At 35.9% G+C, this 27,009-nt stretch overlaps 1 protein-coding gene across 3 annotated transcripts in view; it reads right to left on the reverse strand.

The window, feature by feature from the left end:
• Positions 1-27,009, reverse strand: part of LRBA (LPS responsive beige-like anchor protein) — a 418,626-nt gene that overhangs the window by 95,424 nt on the left and 296,193 nt on the right. For all 3 annotated transcript variants that reach the window (XM_064450320.1, XM_064450319.1, XM_064450321.1), the window contains exons 45-47: positions 22,527-22,667; positions 21,210-21,329; positions 4,209-4,361 (exon numbers count right to left, since the gene is read on the reverse strand). In XM_064450320.1, the coding sequence (XP_064306390.1) occupies positions 4,209-4,361; positions 21,210-21,329; positions 22,527-22,667 (414 nt within the window). The remainder of the gene's footprint in view (positions 1-4,208; positions 4,362-21,209; positions 21,330-22,526; positions 22,668-27,009) is intronic.

Genomic DNA, 27,009 nt, shown 5'->3' on the forward strand with positions numbered 1-27,009 from the left:
CAGTGGGAAGCGTGGGACTTTTCCTTAGGCTGCACCTGGTCTTTGTGAATGTCTACTTTGTCGTGCATTATAAAAAGGGCATTTAAAATTTCTATTAACTTTAATGGGGTAATTATCACTAACTCCAGCAAGTGAACTAAATTTCTAAACCAGAAAACTATTCTAAAGGAGGGCAGCTAACAAAACTGAGACTGTGAAGCCAACAAAAGACCCCAGAAAAATCTATGTTTAAAAGGATGTGTCTATTTCAGTGTCTGAAAAATTATTTATTGACTACTGCTATAGTTTAAGATTTCTTTATCCAAACAACATCTGAACATCTATCTCTTTATACTCTTCCCTTCCCAGTTTATTTCCCATTTCTTTTTCTTATAGGTCTCTCAGAAGCATGGGAGAACCAAAAAAATTGTTAGGTATTTTCTTTTAGGTATTTTCCTTTATTAGATATCCGATCAAGTTAGCATTCCCCCCTTTACTCACATACTAATGCCCTAAAGATATCATAACTCGCTATGAAATAATAAAGTAAGGATGCAATAGTATGTTGCATTTGGGATTTTCCTGTTTTGTGGAGGGAAGGATTATAATTTTACCTCATTTAAAAGTTTGTGGTTTTTTTTACTTTTATTAAGCTAATGCTATAAATAATAATATATATAAAATGACAAAATTACACAATAATACAATTATTGTCAACTGCATCTGTGTAAACTGAAAAATATTTTCAGATATCTTAGCAGCTATTCTGTGGCACTAAATATAACACGGAGGTTTAGAGGTATATAGTAAGATTTCAGAATGGTAAAAAAACAGTCACTTTTTCATGAAGCTGTAGACTTTCTCAGAGAAAAATATTTTACCTCCCCATTGATCCCCATTGATGTGTGCTATCAAACTAATACAAGGTACCAACTATATGCAGAAGAAATACATGCATTTTATACTTCTTTGTATTGCTTAGAATGACATCCTGATGCTATCGTTTAGCTCGTCATGACATTCCATCAATCAAAACCCAGTTTTAAGTATACACCATTCTGCTTTTTCTCTCAAAGCAAACACAGAAGACACACAAGGATCTATTTCAATTAAAATACACACTTTATAGAATTAAAAATAGGTTGGGAATCAGTTTTAAATCAACTATCAGCCTGTCAATTAATGTTCTGAACCCCTGCTATTGACCCAGTACTGTAAAAGCTGTTATTATGCACTGTCCTACATATCATCTGTTCCCCGTGCTGGTCTGTTCCAGAAAGACAGACAGCTGCAACAGTATATCCCTGTTCAACCTGAGGACCATCTGACTTTAATTGTAGCACACAGCTTGATGTGGGTCTGGTTATGAGAAGCCAAAGTATCACACTGTAATAATCTGGAAAAGCAGAAACCTGCCAACACAGGGCTGCAAACAGGGGCTTGGGCTGTCTGGCTGGCTGACGGGCTGCAGGAAATATGATTAATGAGCAAGGTATAATGATATCAGGAACCCGATTAGCACCACAAAAAGGTCACAGATCAAAGTAGTATGCATTTCATGAGCTCAAATCATTACATAAGATCTGTGGACTTAAAGAGGTAAACTGAAATGCAAAGGGAAAAAATATCTATGTGTGATAGCTTACAAAACGAGCACTTAAAACACTATAATCACTATTTTGTCTGAACCAGGAAGCAGTAAGGAAATATTATCTGAATGAATCAGCCCATGCCACACTGTAGCAAGCTTTGTTTTGGTAGTATTTGTGAGGAACTGAGCTCTAAGCATTCTTCCTAATCACACCTATTCTACTTAAAGGGCTGATGTCTGACACACTATAATATGCCATCACTTGGTAAATTATTTCTTACTTCCGTAATTAACTTAAGCCTTAAAAAAAATTCTGTTCTGTCCAATTATGTGATACTTGAAAACTGCGTGTTCCTGTAAAAGTTCTTCGTTTTGATAAACTCTGATTTATGGCAACTTTTGCACGTTCTTTCAATACACCATTTGACAAGTGATACTGCAAGGTCTACTTTCACAGCAGAAGTTATGAAGCCAAGCTGATTACTAGCAATGTCTTTTTGATTAAAATAGCTTCAAAAGTCACAATCACTAATGAATAATTACTTGGGGAAAAAAGTACATGGGAAGGAAACATTAATTATATTTAGAGAATAAATATTATATTTCAGTTTCATAAGAAATGCTGAATGAAATGAAGGAAATTACAAAGTAATTTTACTCTTCATCATTCAAATACACAAAAGTTAACATACTGCTGTTTTTCAATTACTTTGTCTCAAAATGAAAGTTTTGGATATGTACCAAGCACTTCCCTCATTCTAGAACTGCTTTTTTTCAGGATTTAACAAAATAAAGATGTGCTTACTGTAGATTGCAGACAAAAAGAAAAAAATACACTTGGAATATGGAATGAGATCATTACTCTCTAAGAGAACACTTTGAAGGGATTTTGCATTTTGTGCCCAAGAGTTTAACAGTGATAATTGAAAAGCAGCTGCTTCCTGCTGATGAAGCACTTCATCCTGAGAATATAGCACAAGTGAGAGATATCAGAGAGAGCTGCAAGAAAGGCAGGCACTAGTAGCAAAGGCTTTGGGAAATGATGGAAGGATGAGGGAAGGGTAGGTCAGAGTGTACAGAGAGGTGAGGGTAGAGAAAAACCTGGCACCAAGGCTAGAAATGAGGAAAAGAAAATTAAGAGCTAAAATCTTAGAAGAGGAGGAAGCAGGAGATGGAGAATAACTTCACTGTGGGGAAAGCCAGATCTGTAATTAATAGAACGAGAACTATATTTTATGCAAAATCTAAAATACCACAGTCACGAGAGATCAAGGCCGCAGGCTGGCTTTGACAAGTCTGCTAAAGAGCACAGCTTTTCATTTCTTGGGTTATCCTAGTCACCGACATACGCCAAGCTCAAAAAGGTGTCAGGCTAACTCCCTAACCTATTACCTATCAGCACAACTGAGAGATCAAAAGTTGCGTTTGCATATGGTTTGCCAAGTAGTCCTGCTAAATGTTAGTGTATTTCATACCTTGTTTAAATAAAATTTGTACATACTTCTGTATGACGCAAAACACTAAATTCACCAAACAATTTGTGATTACTATGGTGCAGCCTGCAGAAATCTAGGCCAAATAACATTTCTGAAGACCACAGTATCATGTCACCCGTAAAAGTGCAAAGCATTCTGATCAATTAGAGATCACAGATTTCTTCTGATGTGACTGTTCTGCAATTTTATGAATATGAGGTCTGATGTTCTGCCAACAACAGAACTTTTTCAACTCCCATTTTGTAACTCAGGAATTTCAAGACATTATCAAGTCTAAGCCTGGCATCTAAAAAGTTTTTGAGTTTCCATGCCTTGATTCACTATTTCCCAGTTAGCTGACTACCACATGAAAACTGCAGCCTCATTTTTTTCAGGATTCATTAAAAAAATCTTCTCTAATTTATTTATTTTAGAGTGCCACTGATGCAGAATCCTTTCATTCTGAGAAATGCCTAATGTAATAGCTTTGAGAATGTGCTGAAACACCAACAATGATACCATAACAGCTATTCTGTAATTCCTTGCATTGCCCAGAGGGCACAGTGAAGACAGGCAGTGCTAACAACAGGATTTTCCAAAACAGGGAAGAGAAGAGTAATACAGGTTTGGGAAATGAAGCAGGCAAAGAAGAACTCAATTTTATTTTCTTCTGAAAACTGCTCTAAAAAATATCAATTTAATGGAAGAAACTGAAAACCTGGCAAAAGATTTAAAACGCAACCTTCTTTCCTGAGGCATTCACTGATCTTTGGAGTTAAATGGACACTAAAATTAAAAATCCCTAAAATTACATTTTAGTAATCAGAGCGACAAATATTTCTATGATTAAACAAGCTTTTTCAAGTTACTGTAAAGCGGTGATTTAATTAACTCTTTAGAACCACAAAAGCTGACACACAAATGGGATAAGATCTACTGTGTATTTAGACCACACTCTTTTTTGAGCAGGTCTAAAGAATGAGTAATACCACATGCCTTTTTTCTTCCTAAACTTGTAAACATAACATTTCGTAAGATTATTTCAGCCATAGTCTTACATAAATTATAAATAACTGCATATTGCAAGCAAAGATCCAAACTATTTCAGAAGAATCTTGCAAGACAAATGTTACTTGACAGACAATGGAAGATAGACATCTTACCAGTCTGTTTATGCGAACAAATTCTTCTGGGGTTTTGGCCCATGGTGGAAGTTCAACATCAGACACAACTGTTCCATCATCCATCACTCCCAGATTGTAATTGTTGCTGTTGACAAATATCTCTGGGAGGTAATAGAATTCAGGAATCAATTCCTGTAGATAAATGAAAAACAATGCCATGTTATAAATTCTGTCAGAGGATGCACTTTGTCATGTTAAAAAAATAATTATTAGAATGGCATTAGGCAAAGAGGATATACAAAATCCTCCCACAGACATCTCCCTCCCCCCTCCCTGAAGGGAGAAATCCCCTTTCATACTTCCTAAAATTTAAACCTTTAGATATGATAAATCCTTATGCTTTAACACAACAAAGTACTAAGTCACAACAGGCTATTAAACAAAAGAAGTCAGAACATTGGTTTTGGTTGCATATTATACACAAAGAAACTTATAAAATTAAAGTAATGAACATCGCATGGTACAAATAATACTTAGTGGAAAGCAACAGACAACCAAAGATGTTAACAAGTTGGGGAAAACTGCTCTTCCACATTTTAATACAATCCACATTTTAAAATGCAATGCACAAATGGCAGTCTATAGTTTGGGTGAAAGTAGAGCCACATATATTAATGACAAAGATGTAAAACCCAGTTATACTCTTATTCTTTCTAACATAAAGGGCCAAAGAACTTAATGTTTAGGCTATTATCTAATATCGTTCAATGCCTAGAAATAAGTGTTTTGGAAATTCTGAAATATGTGGAGTTATACCACATGTTCAGAAAAAAACCCACACAGTCAAAGCCAAATCAAGTCAATATTTTTCTTTCATGGAAAGGTCATTAACTCAATTATGTGTCCAGTCTATAATTACAGGGAAGAATCATGCATAATTTCACACACACACACACACACACACACACACACACATGAGAACAAGGAAGGAATTTCACATGTTTACAAGATCTGTGTATGCACTAAATTCCTTGTCAGGATCATCACCACTTTAAACAAGCGTGCTCTATGGTCCTGTGCTGAACAGGACTGGAACATGGCATTTAACACCCCCATGGCTGGGCTGCCCTGGCACTTCTGCAGGTAGAGCCTGCTATGCTAAACACGGTCGAGGAAAAAACGCAAGCACATACAGCAAACGAATTGTAATTTCCAAGTCTAATGAGAAAAACAAAGTAATATTAGTGGCCAAACAAAGAATTTTTTAAAGCAGAAAATGGTACATTCTGGTGCAGAACTGAACACAACATGCTAGGAAGCAAAATTAAGCTCAAAACCATAGGGATTCTCTCCTGTATAAGCTGAGCATTCCCATTTTGCAAACAGACATGCAACTTCTTAAGTTGTCATTTGTTTTGTAAAATATGCACTAGGATATACATAAACATATCTAAGTTAATGTGATTAGAACCTTATTTACACACTTTTATAAATGTCTGCAAAGGCCTGGCATAACACTTAATAGAAAAAGCCTATTAAGACATAACATATATGTTTCTGCCCTTAACACATTTTAAGGGTGCTTTTTTTGTTGTTGTTGTTGTGGAACTTGATGTTGACACTTAAATACACCCAATAAACCTGGCAATTTGATGGATTTAGAAAAATTGAGCCACTAAATTAGAGAATTTACCTCCTTTGTAAAGAAAGGATCAATACATGTAATTGCTTCAGGAAGTGTATTTCATAGCAAATGACTGGTGTAAAATTGGTCTTCCATACAGCAAACGCAAACTGCCCGCCACTTAAGAAGTAAAAGAAAAATCGGACTGCCCCACTGGCTTTGTCTACAGTGGGTGTAGTATGTAACTATGTCAGAAGCTCAGTAGATCAGATCTGAAACCCAGTCTTGACATGGGTCAATGGATCAGTGGTCTCCCAGATAGCCCCTCAGGGCCAGCTATGGCATGAGCAGCTTTCCAAATGGCCGAGTGCAATACGGAGGTCATCAGATTGCGGACAAGGTCAATCCGAAGTAGCCAGGGCAAAGACAGGAAAGATCAAGCAGGAATTAAGCTATTATCACCTCCATCCTTGTGTGAAACACTGCTTGGCTTTGAATTATACATCTTTTTGTTTACAGTCACCTTAATTAACTAGGCAGGGTAACAACATGCTTCTGTACCAAATGCTCGACAAGTACTTGATAGAAAGAGATTTGAAACTCTTTAATTGGATAAGTGAAAGAACAAGAATGTAGCAAGGATAAACGTTTGTAAAAAAGAGAGTACTCTAAACACTGAAGTTTCCGTAGTTTTTATACTCACAGAGAGAATCTAACAAAGAAAAAGCAGAGACACTGGACGATTAATTCGATAGCAGCCTGCACCACAAATATGAAACCTTACCATGATTCTGAATATTTAAAACATAAGCTCATTACATATGTTACTGATGTTTTTATTTTTTTTTATATATATATCTGTACAGCTATTCATTAGTTTCTTTCAAGGTCAGAAAACATTTGGCTTTCCAGAACACACGTTGTTTTCATTAGATTACACAGAAACAATATGCTGCCTGGAAACTTAAAAATTATCAGTAACTTCTGTCAGTTTGGCTATTAGAAACTTTTCATAAAACGTTATTTCATTACTCCAGAAATGAGTTTTCAGAAAGTTTTTCCACTGTCACCATAATGATACACTTTTATAGAAGGAGCTTCTTTTTTGTCTGATTTTCTTATCCTGATCGTGTGCTAGCATTTCCACCTGGGAAAAGGGAGTGTAAATAGATACGCTGGACCATTCTAATTGAGTAGTATTTAGCGCCAATTTTCAATGGCTTTATACGGGTGAAAATGGCAACATTAGCTATAGGTCAACAGTTTTTCCTAAAACTGGCAAATGAAACTGATAATATTTATTTTTTATCAAGTTTATGAATATTATTCATGTATATGGTAACTGCAGTCCTTAACACTCCTCCTCAACTCTCTTTGTGGGGCCTTCTCCTTTTTTCTTAAAATATTCACATCACATGCATAGATTGACACCAAGCAGATGCCGACTCACACGTGTAACTCCATTTAGAATGGAACTTTTTGGACACCCGAGACATTAAAAAGGTTAAATAATGCACTTTTTCTTGTTTTTTGAGGGGGGAAGGAAGGAGTTACTTGTGATTTCACACAAATACCACACGAAAATGCAGGACCAGCCATGACGGGCCAGGCTGAAGGACCATTTAGTATCTCATCTGAAACAGTGACAAGGATTGAAGGATTAACACAGGGCAAATAGTCTTTCCATGGATATTCTGTCAGCTTCTTACAGTTAAATGGTTTTGAACTAATCTGTGTTTCTGATTTCTAAAATCATTAATCATGGGTTTCATCTACAAAGATTTTTCCTTTGGTTATTCTAAAACTGCTTCCTAACAGTTCCATTGGATGGTTCTAGTACTCAGATTGTGAAAAAAAGTAAATATCAATTCCTTATTCACTCTTCTATATGCCCTTCTGGATACTATAGACCTGTATCATCACCTTCTTCCTCAGTGGTCTCTCTTTGCAAGCTAAAGGATTCTAGTCACTTTAGATTTGTTCCCTCTGGAGGTCTTACCTTCTGACTAACCATTTTGGTTGCCTTCATAATTTTTCTAATTCTTCTGAATCCCTTCTGAAATTTTACGCATTCAGCACACATACAGAAATGCTAAAATTGTTCCACATTTCTTCTGTTTATACAATTTCACAGAAAAATGAAAACATCTGTATGATTTGTTGAAGCTCTTGTTTTAGCACGATTGTGTTGAAAATTAGTTTCAGAAATTCCTCTGCTGGAATTCACCAGTTCTATAGGGTAGAGACAGACTTCCTTATGATAAGCCATGTTTCTGATTTTGCTACAACTGATGAAGGAGCTCATGGAGACTATCAACATGTTTTGTTTTTTTTTTAAATTTAAAGATAAAATTTGCCATATCAGGATTCTTATTAAAATGTTTAAAAATTCTGCATATAATTAAAATACAATTTTTCTCTAACAAAAATTGCCTTCTACCACATGGAAACAATGATTCCTAAGGAAACATCACTAAAAGATTTTTCTACAAATAAGTAATATCAACAGAATATCAGTTTAACACTGATAATTTATTTTCATGTTTGCTACCATGCATAAAAAAATCTATAGAAGGAACCTTGTTTCCTTAATGTAATGAAATGTTATTTTAGTCTTTCTTTTGTTTAGAAAATGACAGATGCATTCTGAAGCAGTTACATGATCTGCATACTTGTCTAGAAAGTGACACAGATTCCCTAACCGTATTAAAACATTTATAAGATACCAGGTTTCCAAACTAAATTATTTGACAATCGCATTAAGCAATATTAAGCCTATATATAACCTGTCAAAGAGAATAATAAAAATGCACATTAGAAGTCTAGGTTTTTATACATATTGCCACACTTTATTCCCTCTGTTAAGGGACTTAAATAGCATTCAAACAATATATACTAATATATTAAATTAATTCAAATTCCATTTTTTCATCACACTTCAATGTAATCATTTTCATGACTGTGGGAAAGTATAATTTCTAAGTACCCATGAGTTTCCCTCCATCTGCTATATGTGTGTTATTTCTCACCGAACTAAGAAATTGCCTCAAGACATTGCCTGAAATTCTCCCAACTTGTAAGAAAAATACTTCACCAGGTTTCCATTAAAATTCTAAATTGAATTAATGATGAAATTAATTTTGTCAACATCTAATCATCCTGTTAAAGTTCTAAGACATTGTATTTCAAATATTTCCTAGTTTAAGAAAAATATTATAATCTTCCATAATTTAAAATTCATCAAAGAAAATTATAAAAAATCCAGAGTTTATTATATTAATGAAATAATTATAAACACAATTAGTAGTTGATTCATTATTAGTAAATAAGTAGATTTCATTAAGTCAATACTTTACTGCATTAAAAAGGCATCTTTAAGGCATTTTAAATCCTATTAGTCAGTACATGGATTATATAGACACAAAATTATTTTACTTTTTACTGAGGATATATCTAAAAGTATGCAACAGTATTTATTGACCATATTTATAAACAGTGTAATATGTACTTCAGGTTAATTTGACAGAGAAAGAGGAAAAAAGTTGTGCATATATATATCTATATTCCTTTCCTCCATGTTTTTAAATTAACTGGGGGTGAAAAGGACTATATTGAACCATATAAAGGTCTAGATGAAACCTTGAAAAGTCGCCTTGTCCATTTTTCCATTCACAATTATAATCAAGTCTTCTCAAAAGATGTTTCTCTGCCTTGTTCTTTTAAAATTTTCCACGATGGGCACCCTACAAATTTGTAGTGTTCATCTGTTCACACCACTAGAAGGTCTTTCTAACATCCAGTCTGCTTTTGCTGCAGCTGCAGCCCATTTCTTGTCCTGCTCAGTCTGAATACAAGCAGCAGTTGCCCCTTTTTACACGTACCAATGTGTGGGTGCAGCTTTTACCTCAGAACACAGAGATCCATTCCCCCCAGCACTTTCTGACCGCTGCCCCCCTCCTGCGCTAAGGATGGGCAGCACGCACGCCAGCACCAAGGCTGGCACAGCAGCACACTGGAACAGAAAGCGTACAGCAGAAGTCATCTCATTTTAAGAAAGAAGTTCTTTACAGTGACAAGTATTGCTCACTGGAACAACCTCCCCAGCGATGTGGCAGAGTCCGCATCCCCGGAGGTTTTCAAGATGGGATTGGACAAGCTACTAGATAATCTCAGCTAGGCTCCCTTTCCCACGAGAAGTCAGACCAGATGATCTTTCAAGGTCCCTTCAGCCTGACCTGCCCTATGATTCCATGCAATGAAGTGCACTGTGCCTGCCAGCCAAAACCCCCAGCAGGGTGAAAAAACATGACAACTGCCACTGCCAAAGCACTTTACGTTTCTGTCCTTGTTCCTCTTTTCTCCAAAATAAATAACCTAAAACCTTCAACTTTATATCAGTGGTCTTATTTTCTAGACCTCTGGTCATTCTCCTTTGGACTTTAACAAATTTCATAGTCCGTAACTTACTTGAAGTTTATTATTTCAACAGCCACAGATATTAAAAGTATTTGTTTCATTTTCAACACTATTATGGCTGGGTATAAAAGAAGTAGACCACAGCTTTTAGATGGAACTTTCTGATCCATACACCCAGATGGCTATATTTTTAACTACTGAAACTCCCACAGATTACTATACATGGATCTGACCAAATTTAGAATTTTATTTTATTTTTTTTTACTCAGAGAAGTATTTTCTTGTTATGGATCTTGGCACAATTTTACAGAAAAACAAATCTTTCATGAAAACCAAAGATCTACATCCTAAATATGCTAAGAGTTTTGCTACACCAGACATACATTTTTATGGTTAAAAATCTGAATTACTATGTACCTGCTTCTGAATTTTGCTAGTCATTGCTCTTGGACATCTTTGACATTGCTACTAATATGACATGAAATTTCTTCTATACAAAGGTAATGTTGCCAGTTTGGCAGCAACTTTATTCCTTGTAACTTTTGAAACTCCCATCTATTAGATGGAGAAGTATAAAACAATGCAAAGCATATGTAGAAAAGCTTATCAGGTTACAGGGTGTCTTAGGCATGCTTATGTTAGGCAGCCTGTTTCAATAAGCATGAGTTGCCATTTTGCAGAGCTTTAACTTCTTTTTTTAATATATATTCTAAAGAAAGTAATGAAATCTGTTGTCCTCCAGTTTCTGAATTTTCCAGCAGCTTGGAATTCTAGTGTTTCTTGCCTCTTGTACCAAGGTTTAAACATATTGCTTAACGTGCCTTTCAATCAGTTGTATTCAATCCTGCAGCTCACATGTACTCATTGGCCTACCTGCAGCAACCTCCATTGCCTCCAAAAACATTTTAAGTTTCTTGGTCAATTTTAGCCAAATTTTAAAGCAGGTTATAAAGATAACCAGGTTCCTACAAGTTTAAAAAATGATAAGCAGGCAAGTACAGCCATTATATGTGTGCGCCTTGAGGGTCCCAGTAAGTGTAGCAAAAGTGCACATTTTAGTAGTCTCCACAGAAGCTACACAGAGGGGCCACCATAACAAGTGTCCCGTCACTGAGAAATCCTTAATTTGAGGCTTACAGCTTTTTTGAAAAATGAGTCAATCAATTGCAAGAAGCAAATCCACAGGAGACAACGCATCATCTGTTCTAATATTTGCAGAGAAGGAACTTTTTTTTCTTTATAGACCATTACAGCTATTAATAACCTTTTCCAAACACACAAAAGCTGATGTATTTTTAGGTAAACAGAATTTTTCCAATGCCCACCTTAATGTTTATTGCCCATAAAGTTCAATGATGGAGTCCAGATTCTCAAGTCTTCTTGAAGACTTGGAGAATCTCGTGCTTGAAAGAAAAAATCCACATTGAATACATGTGACCCAGTAATGACTTAGTAATCCACACTACAGTCACAGAAACTAAGCAATATCTATGACTGCAGGTAACACTACCAGTATTTTAATTCAGTGATATATTCTAATTATATTTGGTTACAGATCTAACTTGTCTACCATAACAAAGATTTTCTGCACAGAGTTCATGTTTGTTAGGATAACATACTGGAAAGGAAGAAAAGTTAAGAAATAGTAAAGGATTGAGGTACACGGGCATGTTATATAATGATCAGAGCTTCTGTCTGATGAGATTATGTATTGAATGATTTAATTTTGCTTTTACTTTACTGCAACAATTCCTTCAACGTAAACATTTCAACAATGTTAATCAGATGCATTAGCTATATTTTTATGCCACTAATTAAAAACTCAAGGTACCAAAACTCAACAAATCTTGTTAAATATTGCATACTCGTAGCCAATGTTTTCTTTATTCCTTTTAAGAACACTTTACAAAACCTGAAGAACAGTACATAGCAGCAGTATGATAGCTTCAAACAGATTTTGAGAATGTCCTATGGCCAGTACAATCCTTGGTTTAGCACAAGCTAACTCACGTTCAGAGTTGGCGCTGTCAGTTTCCATAGGCTGATTGTATGAAAAACATTTCTGTCCAGGATCACCTTTAGTCATTATCATAGAAATGACTTAGAGGCAAAGAATTAGAACACAGATGAAAATTGAGAAGACAAAGGGCTACTTTTGGAGCTCTTTGTTCATTACAGTCTACAGTTTGAGACATTGTAGACTCATGATTGTCACTTAAATTATAATTCAGTTCTTAATCTTGGTATCATATTCATGATGAAATCATGATGACTTTTTAGTATTCTCCTACTTCCCAAGCTGTTCCGTCCGAGGACACTCCTGAAGAATCTTGGCCAAACACATTCTCCCCCAGTCTCACTAGTGTTCATATACACCAGATATGCACTTTATAACACTAGTAGACTCGTAGAAGTCCAAAACAATTTACACATTATAGCAGACACTGTTTAATACTGTTCCAATTCAAAGAGATTTTAAACATGAAGCTTGATTTAAAGAAAAATTGTCTAAAATGATGTGATGCTAATGAGTTTTATATTCCAGTTGATCTGCCAAAACATCATTTCTGTATGTAAAAATTCTACTGTTCTATACTATGAGAACCTTAGGACAAGACAAAGGGACATAACTTGCCAAACACACCTGTATGAGAGGTGAATTCAGATATTCAATACCATCACACCAACACTACAATAGCTGTCCCTGGTATGTGTCATATCACAAGATTGCCTTTCATAAATTAGTACCTACTTTATGATGGAAGAATCTGGAACAGTGTCATTGGAGCTTACTAATGTTTTCTGTAAGTTTATGGTCTTCTTTTTGAACAAAACTAATCAAATGCATTAATAAAAACCCCAACCTATAAGCACATGAAAAAGAGAGCACACACAAAACAGTAGAGGGAAAGGCATGAAGAACAGTACATACCTCTACACTGGTGACAGTATTTTGGCTAAAAATGGTAAAACATCAATCACGTTAAGCCAAACTAATTTTCTTTTCAAAAGGTAACTGTAATAGTGGATGGTGAAAGAATCAGAGGATCACAGAATGGTGGGGGTTGGAAGGGACCTCTGGAGATCATCTTGTCCAACCCCCCTGCTTGAGCAGGCACACCCAGAGCAGGGGGCACACGGACGCATCCAGGCGGGGTTTGAATGTCTCCAGGGAAGGAGACTCCACAACCTCCCTGGGCAGCCTGTGCCACTGCTCTGTCACCTTCACAGGAAAGAAAAAGAGGTAGAATGTTGCTTCACTTTTGAGAAAGAGCTCTGAGACTGTCTCAGTCTCCCACTACATTCTTATAAGCAGAGAAATGGAGATGAGATTAGGTTACAATAATGGGGGAGGAGCCAAGCTGGGAATCTGTATTCCAAGAGCCGTTATCAATAGCTCGCTGTCAAACTGAGAGGACATGGTAATGGGGTCTGCCCTGCTCCTAATACCAGTCAATAATCTCTTTAGTGACCTGACATAGAAGGTGCAGCAATAAAATTCCAGATGACACTAAGGCGGCAACATAGCTGTTTGGAGGACAGCATGACAATTTCACATGATCTTGAAAAACTCTATATATGGTACTAAACAAAAAAAAACAGTCTGCAAAGTACTACACTTGGAAAAGGGAAAATACATGCAAAGAGCAACCTGGGTAACAACTATGCTGTTGCTAATATAATGATAAATGAATTTATCACAACAGGTTAGCTACCAAACCAGAAATAACACCTGCTTCTGAACAAGTATGTGCAAATCTACTCGTTCATCAAACAAAAGCAGCAACACAAAAGAACAGACAGACTTAACTTCTGTGCTCCAGAACTTAGACCAAGCCCCAAACCAAACTATTTCTCTGTTCCACACTGCCAGGCTATCCATGTTTGTTTTTTATACAGTATTAACAAAACTAACCAGGATTGTCTGCACTAATAATGTAAATTAAGAAGCAACTAAATGAGTTAATGGTCATGCCTGCTAGTAATTTAAAGGTACTAAGTGGTACTCTCACAGCATAGAAATACATCTAATATTCTTCAGTGCAGATTTAACTTAAAAACACATGGTTAATCATTTAAAGGCAACAGGGCTCTGCTAATTAGTAAATAAGAGTGCCAGAGTGGTAGTGAGACATTGGTAAACTTTCAGAGGATTTTTAATTTGCATTGCTTAAATAAATGAATAGGGGAGAAGTAGGAAATTAAATTTTATGCAACATATCACCTCTTGAAATTAAAATTTGAAAAGTTCAAACAAAGGTTATACTACAGTGCAGCAGTAGTTTCCTGCTTTGATCATTGATCCAAGGCTTTCACAGGATATTGACAAACATTGGTTGTGACCACACATATGCTTTAGCTTTCTCTGTTGAAGTGATACCAGCCAACCAGAGTTGCTTCCAAAGCTAGCTCATGTTAGTCCTTGTAATACCTGATGCCTCCAACTAAGATTAACAATAATCTTAGGATAACAAGCACCAATAACCACCATCATTCTCTTCACAGGACAATCAAGGAGAAGTCAGCTGTGATCAGCTCAGTGGTTCCAAAAATTCGCAATTTTTTCAGCTGGAATAGGAATAAACTCTTCTTTTCCCTTTGTGCCCCCTACTCCCCCCCATGCATCAGGATACAATAGCATTCACTTTGGCCTGCCACTTTTAAAGTCTTAAAAGTGACTTCCCAAATCCTTTGTATTTCTATAAATCAATGCATTAAATTGCTAGGTTTTCACCAGTTGTAGAAGTATCAGCAGGAACCCAGACAGCTTATGATCAAAAGAACCTAATATTATTTTATCAGCCAAAATAGCTGACTACAATTATGTTCGCAGCCCATCAGAAACATAAGGTAAAGCTTAAAACCCTTTCACTTGTTGAGAAATAAACATTTCTTACCCTGTGTTTGCCATGGATTGAATAGTATGGACAGTCAGATACTACAGCACAGTCATTTCCATGTCCATCTATACTTACATTTTCAAGAGATTTCTCCCTCGAGTAATTCAACCTATCTCAAGTCCTTAAGTAACTAGTGACTCCCCTGAAATAATTCTTGTTCCCCACAGCTCACTTACGAAGGCATCTTTTACAGCTAAAATAGTTTTCTTGTTCATAAGGCGACTCCCAGACTGAATCTACTACTGAACACAAACTGCACCTAAGTGGCAGCCTCCCCATCACACCAAGAACTGTATTCATTTTTGAAGGAGGCAGCTGCTTCAGAACGAGCACACAAGAAAAACTCAAAGTTGAAATCTAAAGAACGGATTAATATTTCAAATGAAGTTTGAACTTAACCAATTATATTTGTCACAATACTCATCCACAGCAGAACAAACATCCGTAAACATAGTTTAATAATTAAATCATATTCTAGGACATTCTTCTTAAATACATATTGCTCAACCTCAAACTTCACGATGAAAATAATAACATCTTAACACAAGTAGATCTTTTCAACTTTAAAAATATTTAATATTCGGCTCAAAAAGCAATACATCAACCCCACCTGAAACACTGGGAAGGGAAACAGAAAGACCAAAGATTTTAGTTAAGGAATCTGCTAAAGAATACTAGGCAGAACAGTAAAATGTAGCCTACCTATGAAATAAAAAAGGGAAATTCCTAATTATTTTAATGCATTTAAATATTTCATTATTCAGTCAAACTGACTGGCCTGCAGCAAATACAACATTCAGGATGTATCTCATAATATTGTTGAAGATAGAAAACCGTTTCCTGTGGAGGTGAAAGGTTAGAACATAATGTAGAGATTTCTGTACGCAGAGTTTCCAGAAGGCCATTATTTATTTAAATGCTTGATATTATTATTTTTCATCTCAGCTCTTCATCATTTCCATGTAAATGCAACAAGAAAAACTGTTCTCAAAACAAAACTTCTTTCCCGATATGCCAGTTGCACCAGTTAGCGTTGGATTGTAAGAGACATACCGAAAATATAGGTTTAAAAATATGTAATAACTACATGGTAACACATGACAATGTCTCTTAAATGAGAATCCAAGAAAAGACATTTCTTATTAAACGTTTTGTGAAAAAAGTAACACCTCCCTCAAGCGCCTAATTTACTTTAAAATGACATAAGATAAAACCTTAATTTTGCATGCAACTGCATAGTCTTCACAGACAGCCCATGAGCTGTGCTCACACAAAACATTCTTACTCACACAGAGCTAGGAGGAAAACCTGGCAACCTGGCCTAGGGGAAGGTGTTCCTGACCATGGCCGGAAGGTGAAACTAGGTGATCCCTAAAGTCCCTTCCAACCCAGACCATTCTAAAATGCTATCTATTTTTTCACAGAATCACAGAATGGTAGAGGTTGGAAGGGACCTCTGGAGATCATCTTGTCCAACCCCCCTGCTAGAGCTTTTTAAAAAGTTTGTTCTGCTAACATAAAGTATTCCTAGTACATTACCATACAAGATGGCTAAAATGATACTTCTGGTTTTTAATCTATTGAAAAGGAGGTAGATATGCACTAGACAGCTTTTCTATACACAAGTTCTTCATTATTGTAAGATTTAGTAATGTTAAGAACTCCATTGATGACAGTAATTGACACAGGCTTTCTTTTCTTTCCCTTAATTTTATAGACATCATCCCTTTGACTCTAGTGATGCAGAAAACAGCTTTCCAGTCCAAATTATAGAGAAATCATTTCAGAACTCAACTTGAATCAGAAGACGGTATTTGCTCGACTACAGCATTGTATGCTAAGGTGATAGCAAATGATGGGTATTCAGTCCCTTCAGGACAGACCATGAGAAAGTATTATCATAAAAGTATTACAGAGAATGATACTCCAGAATTAGAGGGAATAAGTCTAAAACTTATCAGTGTCATGTTTTGTAATATTTGTTGGCTGTAATGTAGGTGGGAAAGGAACTCTAAAGGAAGAATAAACATTGGAAACCCTTAATTTCCCCTGGCGGGGGTCAAAACCAGAGGGATCAGTGCTCATTTAACTCCTTCTCTGTCTTCCTCCTCCTTCCTTCCCAAATACACGCATGCACGCACACATGTACATACATCGTGCAAGATGGGTAAAGAAAAGATTCTAGCTGGCTATGGATCGTCTCCCATGGAAGTTACTGCTTCTATTGCACATATTCTTGACATATGAAAACAGTAACACAAACCATACCATTTAAGTAAGATTACTGTCATTAATTTTGTCATGACAGCAACATCTAATTTAATTTTCTTAATTAGTAAACAGTTCTATTTACAAGTATGTATAGAGTATGGTGTTACCATTAACTACAGGAGCACATAATAATCTACTTTATTCAGGCTTTTTGACACCTGTGACAACTAAACATATTCAAGCACTAGTAAGCTAACACGTTGCAATTCTGTATGTAGAAAAATTCTAGAGGGATATGGGACACTTTAGCCATATCAAACGCTTGTGAGGTAGAGCAGAACACCAAGTATCAGGAAACTTGGTTTTCACAGCCGTAGTGAAATACTGGGGATACAGGTATTCCCAACAAAGATAGTTCTGTGCATTTTCAAACTTATTCTTTCCTAATTCTTTCAACATGTCCTATGGAAACCCTGTCTCACACCCCTTCCTGGCTCTTCATCCAGTCACATGAACACACTCCTCTACTCAATTTTAATACCCACTCAGATGCTTCACAGTGGTATAATGTAATTCATGGCAATTCACAGACTGGGTGTCATGGTTTTAGCTGGGATAGAGTTAATTTTCTTCACTCTAGCTGGTATAGTGCTGTGCTTTGAAATTAGCATGGGAAAAAAACCCTGTTGAGATAACACACAGATGTTTAGGCTGTTGCTGGGTAGCGCTGATACTAGTCAAGGACATGTCTAGCCTCCCATGCTCTGCTGGGTGCACAAGAAGCCGGGAGGGGAGGGGGCACAGCTAAGAGAGTGGATTCAAACTGACCAAAGGGATATTCCATATCATGTAACGTCATGCCCAGTATGTTACCTGGGAGGGGCTCGCTGGGGGAGGGGGGAGCAATCGCAGCTCGGGGACGGGCAGCGTCGGTCAGCAGGTGGTGAGCAGTTGTATCGTTTGTGTTTCCGGGTTTTTTTTCCTGTTTTCCCTTTCCCTTCCTTTTCCCTTTTATTATATTAACATTATTGTCATTATTATCATAATCATTTATCATTATCATTTTATTGTAATCATTAAACTGTGCTTATCTCAACCCACAAGTTCTTTTGCTCGTCCGATTCTCTTCCCCATCCCACAGGGGTGGGGGGGTGAGCGAGCAGCTGCGTGGTGTTCAGTTGCCAGCTGAGGCTGAACCACGACACTGGGAAAGCTGCAAGCAACTTCAAGAGGCCATCCATAGCAGTATAGATGCCTCTAAAGGTACTACCAGCTTGCACATACATAATTTCCAGAAAATACCAAAGCATTTCTGAAGACCCCTTACTACACTAATTGGCAGGGAAGCATTCATTGGTTTTATCTGTTCTGTTAGGAGGGTTACTGCCACATCTAATTGAAATCTCCCTGATATTTAAGTCCATTAATTCTTATTCTATCCATCATGGGCAGCAGAGATGTTTCCTTTCTTTCCTGCAGCAGCCCCTGTGTAATAGAAGACTTAAGTTCCTCCTCAATCTTCTCTTTAGAAGAACAGGCATAAGTACTCAATCTTTCATTGCATTTTATTTTCAAGACCTTGCATTATCATCATTGTTCCAGTGTGGATTCTCTCCAACTAGGCCACAGCTATGGATGTGATTAAACCAGTTAAGACCTTATCAAAGCTGGGCAAAGCTGAAGATTTATTTCATACATTTTTAAAGTTATACTATGTCCTGTTGATGTATCTTCTCCGAAACACTACTCACCTTTTGTTATACCACAATACTGTTAATTCACATGAACTGGTGATGTACTACACCCCTGCTTCTTTTTTTTTTGCACAGCAGATTTTTCCTTGGGTTATATTAGTACCTAACTATATGAGAACCTGCATGAAACTTCATCTAACACTTTCTCAATTCATTTTTCCCTTCTGCAAGAAGTGCTTCCAATTCCATTACACTACCAGTACCTTCCAATCCAATACCCATGGAAATTGAGGCCTCATCTGTTATTACCAAAAAGAATTCCACTCAATACATCTTTCAGTTGTAATAATGAACCACTGGTAACCATTCTCTAAATACAGTGGATTCTTTTAGACCAAGTTTTCCCAGCTCACTCATGAGACAATGTCAAAAACTAAGATAATCATCTGTTACTTCTCTGTTTGTAAGGTCTGCTACCTTTTCTCATCAGAAACTGTGATTGCTTTGACATAATCTCTTCTTGATAAATATGTGTTTCATTTGCTTGTCTCCTTGTTATCTTCCTGGTACTTAAACACAGTCTGATAATTTGCATAAGTATTTTTCTGTGAATTTTATTTAAACTCACCTCATCATTTCTTGGTTCTCTTTTTCTTCCTTTTTAAAAACTAATCACTTCATTTGTCCACCACTGCTACCTTTGTCCTCCTCCATTTCTCAAAAAAAGTTGTGCGCACTGAAATTTTGCCTGCCAGTCTTGTATGTACAAGAGAATGAAGCTCATAATGACCAGTCACTTTGAAAAAAAATCTAACATGTTTGTATTTTCTAAATTGTTGTTTCCCAATTTGATATGGACATTGTATCTTTTTTATAAGTGGTATTAATTTCACTAGTCACTCATTACCATTGATTCTTTTCGTGGGGACTCACAGATGCAAGACAGACATGACTTTTTCAGCACTATCAGCTGACAATTTTCTCATTCCATTAATCTGCAGATCAACCCTTTCCTTAATTGTCTCCTCACTATGAATATAGTTACAGAATGATTTCATGTTACTTATGTCTCCTGCTAGTTGCATGACATTCTTGAGTTAGCCTCTGATTTTCTTCACGCTATACTTTTCCATCCTTCTTTCCATTAAAAAAACAATTCTGGTATTACTCCTTCTTGGGTTTGAGGTCAGCAAAGCTTTCCCACCCCTGCCAGCATCCTTGTCTCCTTTGCTCTCCTCCCCAGTTCAAAATATTCCTCAGATCCCAGACTCTATTTGTTTACCTCATTTCTTCCTTCAATAGCTACCTACCTAGAACTCTGTCCTTGGAATTTCTATGTGCTCCTGCCTTAGCTTCTTAACCCGCTTAATTCTAGGTCTCTTTCTCTACAATGAATAATTAATTACCAGGTTAATTTATCTTCTATTCCCACCTACTTCTTGTTCACTCGCCAGCTCCCAGGCCCAGTGCCCCTGTTAGGATAGGTTCAACATCATGCTACATTCTATGTTTCATCTTAGTATCCTCAGACACTGGCTTTCTGTAGCCCTTTGTTTCTCTACCCTGTATGCAGTCTTTCTGGATACTGCTTCCAGATCTCCCTCTCAGCTCTTTATCCCCTGTCTACTTATTCCTCATCATAAGACTAGTTTTTGCCCCTTCTGCATGTAAATTAGCACAGCCTCCTCCTCCTGTTTGTCACAGTCAAACAAGGAAGTCGGGCACTGCAGAAACTGACCAAAAATTAGTTTGGATGCCTAGAGCTAAAATTACATAAAGTAATATGAATATTAAGTGCAACATTCTTACCTGAGCAGGGCAGAAGCACGAACAGAATATTTCTGAAACTTAGTGGTTAAAAACCTATATCGGTTTCTATTGACTTTTCAAAGGCTTATAACTTGTGCAGAGGAACAAAAAGATAGTGAAACACATATCTGTAGCACAAAGGCCAATTCTGCCTTTTGTCAGTCTCAGGGCTAAAAATGTTTGCTGAAGTTTTACAAGAGAATTTACTGAAATATTCTAACAGAAGTAAAACCATGTGTCATCTCCCTTGCACCTTTTCCCAAATGGTAGGATAGCTCCCAATCTTCTTAATTCCCTTTTTCGTAACCTGTGGCCCTATGATTACTGCTACAATAAAGGCAGATGCAGTATGAAATATTTTAACACCTTTCAGGAAAGTTTTTACCTTGATATCAGAAGTGTCACGCTGACTGTTGCGCCACGCTCTTGAAATAGATGAAAAAGTTCTATCTGCATGATCAAACTTCCCACCTTGCAGATTTAGGAAAAGTGTTGTAAAGGGTTCCTAAATAGATATAAAAAGATTAACTGAAAACAGCAATGCATTTCTTTAGGAATTTCAGGGGAGAAAAGGGATTTATTATTCTTCTGGGGTTTGGTTATTAATGATGCTATTCTTCTAGAAGACACATGATTAATTACAAAGGGTTAATTCTATTATGCAAGAATAAGAAATACAAAATTATCTTTATTTGTTAAATAAATACTTTTTATTCCTACTCTATGCATATATACTCAGGTAAAGAAAATCAAATAAAACCAAAAGAAAATATTTACAGACTGGAAGAGAAGCTACAGTCAGTTGTGACACAAAGTGCTCTCAAAAGCATCAAAAAGTCAATATTTTTACCTAAGATATTTTTTAAACTAGCATGTAACAAAATAACACATGCATTTTATTTTGTTGAAGGTAATCTATTAATATAAAGGGTAGCATTCAATAACAATACCTTTATGGTTGTTATTGTTTAATATGTAATTTATGATTTAGAAATTAAAAATGTTTGAAAGATTTAAAAGCCTCCTCTTAGTTAAAGAACACTTAAGCACATATTAGTGGATAATTGCTTGAAATTAGCTAAGCGCTATAAATTACTTCAAGTATTTATGTATGCTTGTACATTCTAACAAGCTTTAATTAATGATGTGCTGCTAATGCTTTCCCAAAGAAATTACTTTCTAGGAGATAAATCGCCTTTCAATTTTATAGAAGAAAGCATTGCTTAACCAATATATTATCAATATGTAGCATCTCAAAAGTTACTTCCATATAAATTGCAGCAGATTTTAAAAAATTAATTCTTTACAACACAGCATTTCATGCTCATCAGAAACCAACTCATTTACACTCATTAAGAGGTGAAAAATAAATACAATCAGTAAGAACCACAAATATTCAGTACGTGGTCCAGTCAGAAAATATGCAAGTAAAGAAAGTTAACCATGTTTAAAGTAGTACAAGAATGTACACTAAAAAGCCATTTAAAAAAGAGAAAAGGCTTTACTGATTTGAAAAGGCTATACCATAAAGATTAAAACCCTTTCCTCACACCTTGGAATATATTTGTCCTACATTACTGATTACAATTACTACAAAAATTCAGTACTCTCCCATGCCATTGAGTTTTAGTCTAATCATTCAGAGCTATTTGTTGCTTTCATTATCATTTAAAGGAAAAGCATTTTTGAAAGATATACTTACAATTCTTAATAACCACGTGAGTGCAAAACTTGCAGTTGAATAATGTGTTCCATAGTGAAATTTGGGAACCTGATCATCTTCCCATGATTCATATCTCTCAGCAAAGAACGCTGCTCTCTTTGGGTTCAAGGCTCCAACAGGCTACAAGGTTTGTAAAAATAAGTATGTTAAATAAATGAAAATAACACGGCCTACTATCTCATCATACTCCCTTTGCTCTTTTTGGCAACCAGAATTATCAGCATGCATGGAGAAGACTGGGTTTGGTGTTTTCCAAAAGCAGACACTGGATTTTGTAAGCACCTGAACAGATCTGTGTATTTCAAGCCAGGATTCCCCATGCACACACACACGGCTGGTCGGAAAAAAGTCTCTTCTGCATTCATATAGGCTTCATTTCTATTTACTGCTCATTCAAGTCAAGGACTAAAAACTGCTTCACAGTGGAATGTCTTGGACAAAGACTTGTGCACCTGTGGGTATGTGTGCATGTTGAATACACCATTAATGAAATGGTAAGGAACAACGAGAAATGTCTTGGGTATTTTGCGTAGAAAAAATAGTGACCAATAGGGTGGAATAATATTAACAGCGCACTTACAATTTTGATATTACTATTCCTGTTTCCATTCTTTCTGTTTACCATCCCAAGAAAAGTTTTACTTAGTAGATAAAACTTGAAACTTCAAAATAGACAAATAAACCAGCAGAATTTCTATATAAAGATACTGATATAAAAGGAACAAATAACATATGTATGACTAAAACAGGCTCACACTTTCACCAACATTGTTATTCTTTGTTCAGTGCTCACCTAGGACATAAGCATCCAGGGATTTATTTAAATGTAAGAAATACTATATTTTTTTATCTATAGCTGTGTATTTCTTCAGCAGACTTTTACATAAAGGATTTGGAAAAATGAGTATGTCACATAAATCACTGAGAAACCCAAAAGTGCATTTACATTCCACATGCAAAATGCTGTAAGAGGTCAAAAATATCTTTGTATATATGCACGAAACATATATGCAATATGATTTTATATACGTATTGAGCACACTGCTTGTATGTTATTAATGTAAATGATGCCCACCTCTACAGACAATGGATGCATTCAAGTATAACTGAAGAATAAACATGCAAAAATATTTTCTTCTTTCAGTTCTGCAAGAATAAATATACTTAAGAATACACTACAAGCTAAGGAAGAACTTTAAAAGTCCTTGAACAAAAGTATCTGTAACCTAGTCACTAATACAAGCGTAGCTCAAGTGAAAAACTATGTCTGCTATTCAGCTTATTATTATTCAAATAACTGCTATGTTGCAGCTCACGTGAAATTTGGCATACAAGCTTCAGAGTATTTTCTTCTCCAGGATAGATTAGAACTATGAATGACCTAATATCTAACCTCACCTTTTTTACTTAGAGTGGCTTTCACATTGCAGTAGTATACAGAAAACATCTTAGGTTAATTACTATTTTTGCTGTTCACTAATTTGAAATATAACCCTTTAAAAGAAGTGGTTCCTGTATAAAAGGATTTTTATCTGATTTAGCAAATTTATTCCAGGGAAGAATGAAACTGACTCCAAGAAGTCTCTTTGTTGCAAGAACCGTTTTGGAATCTCCATCTGTACTGATTTTCCCTAAAGACTTGGCTATGCTTGAGGGAAAAAAGAAGGAGGAAGGTCATTGGTAGACAAATTATATAAATTAAAAATAGAAACAGTGTTGTGCTGTATGGTTCTGTTAAATTTTATGTATTCTCTTTATCCGTCCCTATTTTTATTACTCTCCAAACGAGTATAGCCCAAATCAATAGTTATAGAATTACATTCCTTGAATATAAAGCTAAACCCAATTAGAATTGATTTCATTATCTTTTTTTTCTTTTTTTTTTTTTTAAAAAAAAGGTATCATGCAGAGATCCATATAGCCAGAATCCACAGTATTGATTTTGGCTGTTATTGTTACAGTTGGTTTCTGAAGCCTGCAACAGGACAACTATCAAGACATGTCACATTTATTTGCAAGCAAATAAAAAAAGTCCCCAAATGAAAGAAAGCTTAGGGAAAAAAAAAAAAGAACTGTGGAGCTGTGCACTGACAATGATACACTATCAGCTTACTCAGAGAAGTTACAGTGGGAATACACACATTGAATTATACATTACACGAATGCACTGATTTATTGTGGTAATAACATCCACCTCATTAAAAGATTCTGCTTTGCTGCAGTTGGAGGGCTACATATTGTTTACTGCTATAAATTAATGGCAGCGCACAGAAGACTGTAGAACCCTTCTAACAATAGATCTGTAATGACAGTGCTGTATATCACAGCTTCCCCAGCAGCTTCATAATAAAATGGAGACAATGTATTGGGCTAATACATTCTACCAGGCAGGCCCATATTTTTCTGACAACTGCTTCTAAGGATGAGGTGATTCTAGCGTGTTACACTGCACTGTGAACAGTTAACTAAGCTTGAGCTACAGAATAAAACCCGTACAAGGAATATTCAAATACCCTCTGACTTTTGATGTAGTAAACAAATTAATTGAAATTTTGTAATTATTTAATACTTCAAAATTAACAGCAAATCATGATTACATACCAGATTCCCTCCCCTGTGGGTAAATGCAAGGGAAAAAGAGTAACTCCAAACTAAGCTATGCTAGACGTAGCTGTGAGACCACAAACTTACACTACTCAACGTGGTTTCCCTATGGCTATAGACCACTAAGGAAGAACAAGCTGAAAAGCTTTCATATCCAGAAATTCCAGAATGTATTTTCTTTGCAGTACCTCTTTTCAGAGGGGAAAATTAGATATTAGTTCACCAATTAAAAACACTTATTTAGATGTGGGGAGGGGAGGGGATGAAAAGTAGAGATAGAAAAATTCCAACAAGCAAAAACAATGGTCGAGATTACAGGAGTCAAGATGAAAAAAAAGCAATCACTTATGGCTGCTAAGTTTTCAAACTCTGTTGAAAAATGAATAATGAATATGGTTTTCACTTCAGAGTTCATTCAAAAAAGGGTCCAAACCGGAGGAAGAGTTGGGGTAAGGAAGTTTTTGTTTTCACTTTTACAAAGGCATGATCGTCTGGTTTTTGCCCTGAAGTGGTTGATACAACAATGTATGCTACAAATATGAAAGCTACAAGCTATTCTTAAAAAAAAAACCACACACAACTCATTTGATAGTAATTTTTCAAGTGCTCTCAAATCTAGGAATACCTCAAAATAAATAAACCTCACATTTTGACCAAGAACCAAACAAAGTAAATCTCAGTCTTTGGACCAAGCTTGCTTGCTTGCTTGCTTTGAGACACAACAAAGAAAAATCATTTGTTTAAAAATAACTGAGAAAACACACTGACTCTTACCATCTACTGCTGTTAAGTATGTCCAGACACTATGGCGTACAGTTATATTTGTTGGTTCTTAATCTTACTGTGTTCCAGACATTGGAACAGTGGCCCATCTTGCCTCCATTTTCAGAAGAGGCCCTGTTGCACTCGGCAGAAGACAGCAGAATGCTCACTGCTCCTCTACATAGGGAAGAATCTCTCCTGGATTCTGTCGCTCACATTCAAGACTACATACATTTTGGAAAATTGTTCATGACCTAATATAAGCAGGCCAAAGTCTCATAAAGAAAGAATTACTATCTGTTTATTTATAGTTACACATTTAAGAAGAAAAAGAGGTACTCATTATTCCTATCTAATGCGTTCTCATTTTTTAAATAGTGTTACTCCCAATAAACAGATATAACCTGTTCTTACTATTGCTGCTTTTTCTTATTGGCTTTTACACAGGCTTCTGTTATTAAACCAAATATTACCACTTTGACTGTCTCCTATCCATTGTAATACTGGGAAGAGCTTTTAACTCATTAATATTCAAAATCCATGAAAGACTAGAAAACTGTGGAAGTAAACTGCATTTAATTACTGCATAGAATAAGTAGTCAAGATACTATAGTTTCATCTTCATTGTTAACTGTTACCTCTTTTGGTGGAGACGGCAATCTTAAAAATTACTACTGGAGGATCAGGACATCTGTACAAGTGCCTGAGAGTTCTGAAAAGTAGGCAGTTCCAGAAACAAAGTCCAGTGCAAACAGAAAGATTTAAAAATTAATGAAAATCTTATTCTTTGGAATTTGTTTTTCAAAACTTCTTCATCAAGAAAAAATAAAAAAGGAAAAGAAAGGAAAAAAAAGAGAGAGAAATGGGGAAAAAAGAAAAAATGCTTTTTCCTTGTGATTTCTTATACTGTTTTCTTATCCACATCCAACCAGGTATTTGGATTCCTGTGAATACAATTGTCTGTATCATTGAATTATTTATCCTTGCCAAGTATGATATTTTGCATAAGTTTTATTTTCAAGATGACTATCTGGTTTTCATTACTGATATTTTTCATATATTCTTTGGGCTTAAAGGACCAGGGGGACCATTAGGT

This window comes from Phalacrocorax carbo, chromosome 4 (genome assembly GCF_963921805.1).
Source record: "Phalacrocorax carbo chromosome 4, bPhaCar2.1, whole genome shotgun sequence".
NCBI lineage: Eukaryota > Metazoa > Chordata > Aves > Suliformes > Phalacrocoracidae > Phalacrocorax > Phalacrocorax carbo.